Below are 10,193 nucleotides of genomic sequence, written 5' to 3' on the forward strand. Positions count from 1 at the left end.
CCAGCCTTGGAGGGCATCTACCACACACGGTGCCTCAGGAAGGCCGTCAGCATCCATAAAGACTCCTCACACCCTTGTAATGGACTGTTCGAACTACTTCCCTCCGGCAGACATTACAAGACCTTCTACGCCCGAACCTCCAGACTCAGAAACAGCTTCATTCCCAGAGCTATAGCGGCTCTGAACCGGCCCTGCTGAGTGCCCCCATCCCACCTGGACTGTCTCCCTCAGATGGTCACGTCGCACAGTTTATTTATTTTTTATTTTTTTGACATCGGTTGGAAGCTGCATACCAAATCTTGTTTCACTGATGTGCAGTGACAATAAAATATTATTATTATTATTGTGAGTCAAAGTAATGAGATTTTAAATTGTTTGTGGGTAAACTCGGAAGCAATGGATCTGTTTTCAATAAGTTAAAAATAACAACTGAAATAGTTAGAATGATTGGTGATCAATCAGAATGATTGGTGATGGCTACTTGAGATTAAGCTACAGGAGAGGAGGGGGAATGGGACTGATGGGATTTATCTGATAGAAGGTGGCATGAACATCAAGGGGTTCAAAGGCCTGTGGTAAATATTGAAGTTACTAAGTAATTAACTACTTGAACAGTGTCGACTTTCAATGTAATTTGCAGACAATAAGATTCTAATAAAAACAATGTTTTAATGTTGCTTTATAATATATCTTAATAGGGCTTTCAGAAATGATTGCCTCTGTGAATAAAATTGTGGCACTTGTTACATACATCTGAGAAACAAGATAGGACACCAGAAACAGAGCTTGTTCATACAGTATGTGAACTGATTTTCTGTAATTGGGTTGCAGGTGGCTTCTGTTTCCAATTTGGCTCAGATCAAGTCTTGAAAATGGAACCTAATCCAAGTTTCTCTTGAATGTTTCAGTAGATTTGGGATTCATTACCTTTTGGTTGGCAATTTTGAAATACCATGCCCTTTATACTACTTCCCACCCACTTTTTAATATATATTGTGTGTATAAATGTGTATGTGTATATAAAGAGATGTTAGTAATATATTCATGATATTAATCTAATCTGAGCTAAAAGGTTGTATGTGTTCTAGTCCCAAATTTAAAGTTGGCACTTCAGTGCAGTCCTTAAGTAATTCAACATTGTCAGGATACTCTGCAAATGCGAAATGAAACCATTTGCTATAATGTCAAGTAGAAATAGAATTCCACAGCACACTTAAAGAGGGGATTGTTCTTGGGTCTTTGCCAATATTTATCCTAACCTTCAGCAAATATCGTGATCTGATCATTATAAACGTACTAGGTTTCATCTAGGCGACTTAAAATGTACGTGCATTTCAGTTCTTATGAAGGATCTTTGATCTGATAAGTTGGCATCTGCTTGACTTACTGCTACTTTCTGTGTTTTCTGTCTTGATTCTGTTTTCTAGCATCCGCAGATTTTTTGCTCCAATTGCTAAGTATCAGGCTATTTGTGGTGTGTGTAATGCGCTGTCGATTACGTGATCTTAACAGTGCCATGGCTATCCGATTGAGTCTGTTGGAACATAAACATCCTAACATCGTGTTCAGGATAATTTGGGGATGTCAGTGATGCTCCACTTTTACATAACACCCAGGATTACAACATGGAAGATTTCTCATTATTCAAGGCAAGGCTATATAAATTATTCATCCTGGGTACCTCTCTCAGATATCATTCAGTTTGAGTTTGAAATTGCATTAAAGCCGTCTACTAGGTGGGTGAAATGAAGATTTTCCTCACTGCCAAAATGATGAACAAGTTATTGAAGTTTGCTATTTCCCATAGATGATGTGAATAAGTAGTTAATATTAAACGACCCAACAAAAGACTGCACGGAATGACCAACGCGGGAATAATTGAGCTGGAGACGAGAAATTCCAACAGTTTTTGACTTTCAGTTCCACTAAACTCTGATTATGGTGCTACCATAATCTGCTTTTACTCTCGATTATTCTTTGTGTTGTAACTAATGGATCTTGATTAATGGCTGCAATTTGAGCTGGGTGGCAAAAGATGAGCTCTGTTATCTCAATGGCAACTGAACAGGTTAAATACCAACAGCGTCAGATCTTCCATTGACAATTCAATGAAATCCAATCAATCAGAAGGTAATTGCTGACAGATTCTGTCCACACAAACAAATTGTCTCCCTCAACATTTTGTTCACACCCTGGATGAAACACAAACAGGAAACAGGTATGAAGGCACTTAAACCTTTTCATTGTTTTTAAATTATCTTATTGCAGCAAGCTGAAAAACAAGATACTTGCAGAACAATGTCAAAATGCCTTTGATAAACGATATAAGTGTAGGGAGCATTTTACAGACTTTACCAATATCCTGAATTGTCAAACGCCGAATTAATTAAGAAATGTTAGGAATTTTATAATTGCGAATTAACTATGGAACTTGCTGGAGTTACTGGGAGAGGGAAATGCATCCTGAAGTTAGGCTCGTCATCTTGTCGGTTAATGAGTACAGCTCTATGGATGGATGATTGGCACAGTTTGTTGTTACCCCGGGATAAAAATGCAAGGTGTGACCAGACTGCACGGGATAAAGCTAATAGCAGATCTTGAACACGTTACCATTGCAAAGGGGGCTCATCCAGTCGCGGTATTCACAATGAAAATGTCTGACCGAGGTGAATTAGAGAAAAGGTGGAGGATTCCTGTAAATAGAGGTCGCAGTGAGAAGTGTAATTATTAATAACCCCAATAGGGAAGCTGCATTAGGGAGAAAGAACGAGAAGGGAATCCTGATAGGTAATGCAAGAGGCGGCTGGTAAGGGGTATGTATAACTGATGGCAAATCAATGGCATTTGAGCGATGTACTTGGTGCCGCAAATGCCGATGGCATCCGTGAACATGGGGCCACTGTGACCCGCATCTCACCGAGGGAGGGATAATGCATCATTAGAGGTAAACAATGAACATGTTTACATTGGGAACTCTCGAAAGTGAAAGTTAACATTTGACCGTGGGTGACATCTTTCCAATAGGAGGAACGCCGTTTCCTTTCCCAAATTGCATCAAAATAATTGAATCGGGAGTTAGCAATAAAGCATTCATTAACAGAACTCTCCGGACCCAGTCTGATGCCACCACGCCAGTTTATCAGTGATCAGTTGACTAATTCCGGTGAATTGGAGAAACTCATTTTAATCCTGGTTGCATTTGCAACAATGAACCGTGGCATATTTTTCTCGGTGTTCAGTCCGAGGAAGTTAACGTAGGTCCCTGCGGTCATTGTTAATAGTTATCAGGCTTCTGAACTGTCCTTCTATAAACTACGGTGCTGTCCCATTATTCCGGACGGTGGACTTTGTCCATGGAAGTGTCGCGCCACATTGCTGAGAACTATATTGTGCACTCAGCATCTATGGAGCGATTTCCTTCGTTCCATAGATGCTGCCTCACCCGCTGAGTTCCTCCAGCATTTTTGTCTACCTTCGATTTTCCAGCATCTGTAGTTCCTTCTTAAATACTCTTAAATATATTGTGCACTCTGTATTTTTCCATTTGCACTGTCTATTGTACTTGAGTCTGGCTTGATTGCATTTGTTTGTACAGTAGTATCTGATTTAATTGGATAGCACATGACAATATTAAACCTAAACCTAGTATAAATACAACGCAGCAAATACTACGGTGCCAGGCTCCAGGGCCTGAGCTATGGGGAGAGATTGAGCAGGTTAGGACTTTATTCCTTGTTGATCAGAAGGATGGGTAATCTAGAGGTGTATAAGACAACGAGAGGAATCGATAGAGTAAATGCACAGTCTTTTACCCAGAATAGGGGAATCAAGAACCAGGGGACATGGGGTTGAGGTGTGAGGGGAAATTGAGGGGCAACGTTTTGCACAAAGTGTGGTAGATATATGGAACGAGCTGCCGGAGGGGGTAGTTGAGGCTGGTACTATCACAACGTTTAAAAAAAACATTTTGACAGATATGTGGATAGGATAGGTTTAGAGTGACATGGCTCAAACGTAGGCACGTGGGACTAGATGGGGCAAGTTGGTTGGCATGGACAAATTGGGCTGAAGGGCTTGCTTCCATGCTGTATGACTGAGGCTCTGTGAGGATGGTCTGGTCATGGGAACAGAGGCTCTGCATACTAAGTCTCAAACTTTTTTTAAATTACAAAATATACTTTATCGAGAAATAAATATACACAATATATGATCCTTACAAAATTCCATCTGATATTCTCGGCGGCTATGCATATATTCAATACTGCTTACCCAAATTACAAACATTTTTCAGCCATCCTTGCCACTCATGTGGCCCACTGGCATGGAAGACCCTTCCCTTATTATTGAGGGGCGTCGCCACCACACCCTGCCCCCCATGTCCAGCAGCGGAAGGAACCTAGACTGTGGTCCTCCCCCACCGAGCCTTGGCGTTGTCTGCACCGAGCCTCAGTGTGTCCCTCAGCACGTACTCCTGCAGTCTGCAGCGTGCCAGTCGGCAACATTCCCCGACAGACATCTAGCTCCGCTGGGTGGTGAACAACGCTCGGGCAAACCAAAGAGCGTCTTTCACCGAGTTGATGACCTTCCAGCAGCACTCGATGTCAGTCTCTGAATGCGTCCCTGGGAACAATCCGTAAATCACAGAGTCCTCTGTGACGGAGCTATTCGGGAATAAACCGTGACAGGGACCCTTGCAAACTTCTCCAGACTCTATGCAAATCCGCACTCTGCAAAGAGGTGGGCCACCGTCTCCTCTTCATTGCAGCCATCCAGAGAGCAGCGTGCGCTGGTAGTGAGGTTCCGATGCTGCAAGAAGGATCTGACTGGGAGGGCTCCCCTCACTGCCAGCCAAGCCAGGTCTTGGTGCTTGTTGGTGAGTTCTGGCGATGAGGCATTTCGCCAGACAAGCTGGGCAGTCTGCTCTGGGGACCATGCCTCAGGATCCATGGAGTCCTTTCCCTGCAGTGCCTGCAGGACGTTCCGTGCTGACCACTGCCCGATGGACATGTGGTCAAAGGTGTTGGTCTGGAAGAACCTTTCCACGAATGACAGATTGTGCGGCAATGTCCAGCTGACTGGCACATTGCGTGGCATCTGCGCCAGGCCCATCCTTCACAACACCGGGAACAAGTAGAACCTCAGCAGGTAGTGACACTTGGTGCCCACGTGCCTTGGCTCTATCCTCCACCTGATGTAGCCACACACGAAGGTGGCCATCAGGGTGAGGGCAACGTTGGGCACGCATTTACCCCGTTGTCTGCCGACTTGTGCATTGTGGCCCGTCGCACCCAGTCAATCCTTGACCCCCAGATGAAGCGGAAGATGGCCCGTGTGATCCCTGTGGCGTAGCAGGGAGGGACAGGCCACACTTGTGCCAAGTACAGCAGCCCTGAGAGCACCTCATACTTAATGACCAAATTTTCCCCCGTTATAGAGTTGCTTCCACAACTCCAGTTCCTTCCCCACCTTGTCTATCCGCTCCAGCCAATTCCTGTCACATGCCTCAGCCCCTCCCGAACCAGATCCAGTTGGATCCAGTTTCTTATTCCCTCCCCAAAGCCCATTTTGGAGAGCACTTCCCTCACGTGTGTGATATCCTTTTCGAAGGCCTTCTCCTGGTCCAAGCTGACTAGGCAGGCATCCACCCGTCTGTCCTGCACGTAGGCAATGGTATCTCTCAGCAGCGCCAGGCTGTCCGAGATTTTCCTGCCAGGTACAGCACAGGTGGATCACCCGTCCCAGAGCAGACTTGACCCGGTTGGCGATGGCCTTAGACAGGATCTTGTAATCAACATTCATCAATGTGATGGGTCCCCAATCCCTTGTATCATTCATCTCCCCCTTCTGCTTGTAGGTTAGGGTGATGCTGCCCTTCCTCAGAGTCTGATATGCTGCCAGCTAGAAGCATGTCATTGTACTCTTCCAGCAGTTCCTGGCTCACTCATGTACCGCCATAGATCGAATGTCTAGGCTGTACGGATCCTCCATGGAAAAATATATTCATCTGAACCTAGGTATCAACTGCAGCCTCTGAGCAACTGGTGGGCAATATGAGTGGAAACTTAAGATTTTTTCTCATTTACTCATTACTGATTTTACATGATTTGAACGGATTAATTGAAAAAGATATCACTGTGCATCGCCTGATATACATTTCAAATGGGCTAAATAAAGAACAGTGAAATAAGAGGCGATACAGGTTGGAATGTTGGGACCAATTAGAAAAAATAATCCCTTTTTGTTATTCACTTTTGCAATCCCTTTAAAGAAAAAAATATTTCGCAACTGCGATTTTCTTCGTATATTGACCGTTCCTCTTCTAAAGAGTCGCCTGCTTAATAATGACGCAAGAAAAATCTATCTGAGGAGGCTGCGGTTTTAGTTCATATACAAATGTAATGCTCGGCGCTTGGCGTTGGGAATCTACAGAAAGAGTTAGCACGTTTGTTTGTAAAACTTCATAAAAGCGAAGCCGAAGGATAGGCAAGGAATCCCATGGATCGGAAACGGGTTAGAATTAAATAATAATCCCTAGGAGACTGTGTAGTGTCGACATGAACACATAATAGTTGGAACGGTCGCTTAACGAAAGATATTAAAGACAAAAAAAACCCGCTAAGTTATCCATGATAAAGAATTTGGTTGCAAGGAAAAAAAGAGACATTTTCCATCCATTTGTTTTTTTTAAAGGTTCAGATATCTGAGAATGAAAATTAGGAAAGCTTTGCAAAATTAAAATGGTTCTATCAGTTGTTCGATTAGTAATTTAATGGTGTAAATTTTATTTCAGTCCACGAGAGGGGATTGAAGATTTTGATTTTACTGATATGAGGGTTTTTGGGACATTGAATTCTGTATCAGTATCAGAAGTTGCTTTGTGTATCAGAAGCAAAAGGTGGGTGGGTGGGTGGAGGGAGGGAGGGAGGGAGGGATAATATGGAATGAGATTAAGAGCCAGAGCCTTCATAACAAATGAGTATGATTTGTATTGTTTAATCTTCCTCAGTTTATGCAAACTAATTTCTTATCTCATGCTGACTGAGATTCGATTTGTTTTCAGCCAGTTATACATTAAATAAAGTCATCGCAAATCATTGGGCACAGAAACATAGACTGGGCCCCGTACATGCCAAATTGCCATCGGAAACTCAACGCGGAAACCGCTGTAGTAACTAGTCGAGAACAAACTGATTCTTCATCGGAGATGTCCTAATTTGTTAGGGAACAGGGGTTCCCCTCCTCAACTATAGATGAGGCTCTCACCAGGGCCTCTTCTATACCCCTTAGCTCTGCTTTCATTCCCATTCCCATCCCATCCCCCCCCCCCCCCCCCCCCCCCCCCCCCCCCCCCCCCCCCCCACTCGTACCAAGGGCAGAGTCCCCCTTGTCCTCACCTTCCACCCTATAAGCCGTCACATACAATAGATAATCCTCCGACATTTTCGCCACCTCCAACGGGATCCCACCGCTGGCCACATCTTCCCATCTCCTCCCCTTTCGGGTTTCCACAGAGACCGACGCTCCATAACTCCCTGGTCAATTCATCCCTTCCCACCCAAACCACCCCCTCCCCTGGTACTTTCCCTTGCAACCACAGGAAATGCTACATTTGTCACTTTACCTCCCCCCTTGACTCCATCCAAGGACCAAAGCAGTCTTTCCCGGTGTGGCAGAGGTTCACCTGCACCTCCTCCAACCTCATCTATTGCATCCGCTGATCTAGGTGTCAGCAGCTCTACACCGGTGAAACCAAGCGTAGGCTTGGCGATCGCTTTGCCCAACACCTCCGCTCAGTTCGCAGTAACCAACCTGATCTCCCGGTGGCTCAGCACTTCAACTCCCCCTCCCATTTACGAATCCGACCTTTCTGTCCTAGGCCTCCTCCATGGCCAGAGTGAGTCTCACCGTAAATTGGAGGAGCAGCACCTCATATTTCACTTGGGTAGTTTACACCCCAGCGGTATTGACTTTTCCAATTTCAAGTAGTCCTTGCTTTCCCCCTTCCTTCTATTCCCAGCTCTCCCTCAACCCACTGTCTCTGCCTCTTCCTTTCTTCTTCCCACCCCACCCCCACACATCAGTCTGAAGAAGGGTCTCGACCCGAAACTCACCTATTCTTTCCTCCATAGATGCTACCTCACCCGCTGAGTTTCTCCAAGATCTACCTTCGATTTTTCCAGCATCTGCAAACACTTCATCTACATAAAGTAGGAAGCAGAGCCTTTTACCCCAGAGTGAGTGTATTCGGACTTCGAAATAATTATATGTTTGATCAACCTTTCCTGCGTTTCCCCAGTTCCCTGGAAAGACACCCTTTCAAGTACTTATCAATTCCTTACCAATAGCTTCAGTCGCAATATTGACGGCCATAATTCTTCCAGTTCTCGCCCCACCTGACATTGGAATTGGATTAGTCCATTGTACCGTTGATTATTTAACAGATTGAAGAATTGCGGGATTGTATAACACCTATTGCGCGTTTCATTGCAAACATCACCAGGATAAAGACAGATTTAAACTAGTGCAATAGTTGTTGAATCATTTTGTGTGCGTTTGTTCCAGCCTCAGTCAGATTAGACATGTCCAGTCCAAAGGAGGAGATCCGGGGCTCGAGAAACGCACTGACCAAGTCTGAGACCAAGAAACTCTTGCTAAAATACAGGAAAGAGCGAGACGAAGCATCGAAGAGAGGGGAATTCAACCGAGATAAACTGAATGTGATCCGGACGTCGATGGCGTCGCAGATCCGCGAATTGAAAGAGAAGGTCAAAGCGCTCAACTCGGAAAACAAGGACTTGCATAAAACCATCAAAAAGCTTCAACCAGAGTTGCAACTGGACACCGATTCCAGGCTGACGAGCAAATTGACCAAGGAGGTGGTGAAGGAACTGAAGGAGAGGGCGGAACGATGCAAGAGCCTGCAGCAAGAAAACTCCAGGTTAAACCAGGAAATAGACAAATTGGCTTCGGAGTTGGCTCAGGCGGAGAATGTCAGGAAGCTTTTGGAAGATCGCCTCTTGGCAGCACAGAGTCAGGTGAGAAGTCTGAGCAACGAACATGAACGGGTGTTGAAACTGTGGGAAGAGACCAAGATTCAGAGAGACCAGACCCTGCGAGTTAATCGCCTCTTCAGAGAGTCCCTGTTCAGCAAAGAGTATTGCCCCCAGACTTTGGATAAATGCGTTCAGACTATCGCGTCCATCCCCATCTACAGGCGCTTTCAGACGAGAAAACCAGAAGCCGCGGCCAACCTGTATGATATTCACCGGGAAACGGAGAAAATAAAGCTAAAGTTGGCGAATCAGACGGCGCTAACTCGCAAAGAAAGACGAGACAACGTTTCAGTTAAAACATCGACTACAATTTATAGAATTTCCCCAAACTGAGACTCATTCCAAGCAATTTAAAGAGAAAATCACCACCAATAATGGCAGGACAATTGCCGAAATAGTCAGATCTTGCTTTACGCGGACATTAAGAAATGCGCGCTTACATCTGTTGCGTGTGTACGACCGCATGTATGCTGTGCAAAACATTTTAAAAATCGACACATCTGAGAATCAACGTGGCTTTGTCTTTCAGTAGTTTACAGCAAGGCTACGGGGAATCGTTTAAATGTGTCTTGTCTATATTTTGTTCCTTAACTGCAAAATAAATATGCTTTAAATCAAGACCAATTAAAATGTTTTTTTATTAAGCAGGCTAAGGTGTTCGTCAACTTACCTCCAGAAGTGACGGTGGAAGTCTGTTGATAGTCCTCAAGATGCTGGAGGCGACTACTGTCCAGGGCAGGGCTGTTGCTTCTCTGTCTCTGGGTCGCATGCCGATGCAACAACTCATGTTGAAGCGCAGCACTTCGGTCCAGTGTCTTTTCCAGGGATAGTAATTTATTAGGAGGTGGAAACATCAGGGTGAAATCTGCTCAACCTCCTTCACTGTCAATAAAACAGGAAATGCTAAAAAACCCCCAACTCAGTCGACCTGTAAACGCAGGGGTTATGGGGAGAAGGTAGGAGAATGGGGTTAGGCGGTAGAGATAGATCAGCATGATTGAATGGCAGTGTGAACGTGATGGGCCGAATGGTCTAATTCTGCTCCTATCGTGGGTGATCTTTTACCTCAGCGTCGCTTACACTGTTCCACTCCTTTAGCCATCAACTCCCTCTACATACAAAAATCCATGTCGGCCTTGA

The 10,193-nt window shown here is 44.8% G+C and overlaps 1 protein-coding gene across 2 annotated transcripts; it reads left to right on the top strand.

The window, feature by feature from the left end:
- The first annotated feature begins 351 nt into the window (after positions 1–351).
- LOC116977562 (autophagy-related protein 11-like) lies at positions 352–9,989 on the top strand. 2 transcript variants are annotated; one of them, XM_033028101.1, is made up of 3 exons: positions 352–2,218; positions 8,563–9,035; positions 9,702–9,989. In XM_033028101.1, exons 1-3 carry the CDS (start codon positions 2,197–2,199, stop codon positions 9,750–9,752), a joined length of 546 nt encoding a protein of 181 aa, XP_032883992.1. In that variant the 5' UTR covers positions 352–2,196; the 3' UTR covers positions 9,753–9,989. The 2 variants fall into 2 exon arrangements, with proteins under 2 accessions (XP_032883992.1, XP_032883991.1); XM_033028100.1 differs by lacking the exon at positions 9,702–9,989 and having other exon boundaries at positions 8,563–9,671.
- The last annotated feature ends 204 nt before the right edge of the window (positions 9,990–10,193 follow it).

This window comes from Amblyraja radiata, chromosome 10, assembly GCF_010909765.2.
Source record: "Amblyraja radiata isolate CabotCenter1 chromosome 10, sAmbRad1.1.pri, whole genome shotgun sequence".
In the NCBI taxonomy this organism is placed as follows: Eukaryota; Metazoa; Chordata; class Chondrichthyes; order Rajiformes; family Rajidae; genus Amblyraja; species Amblyraja radiata.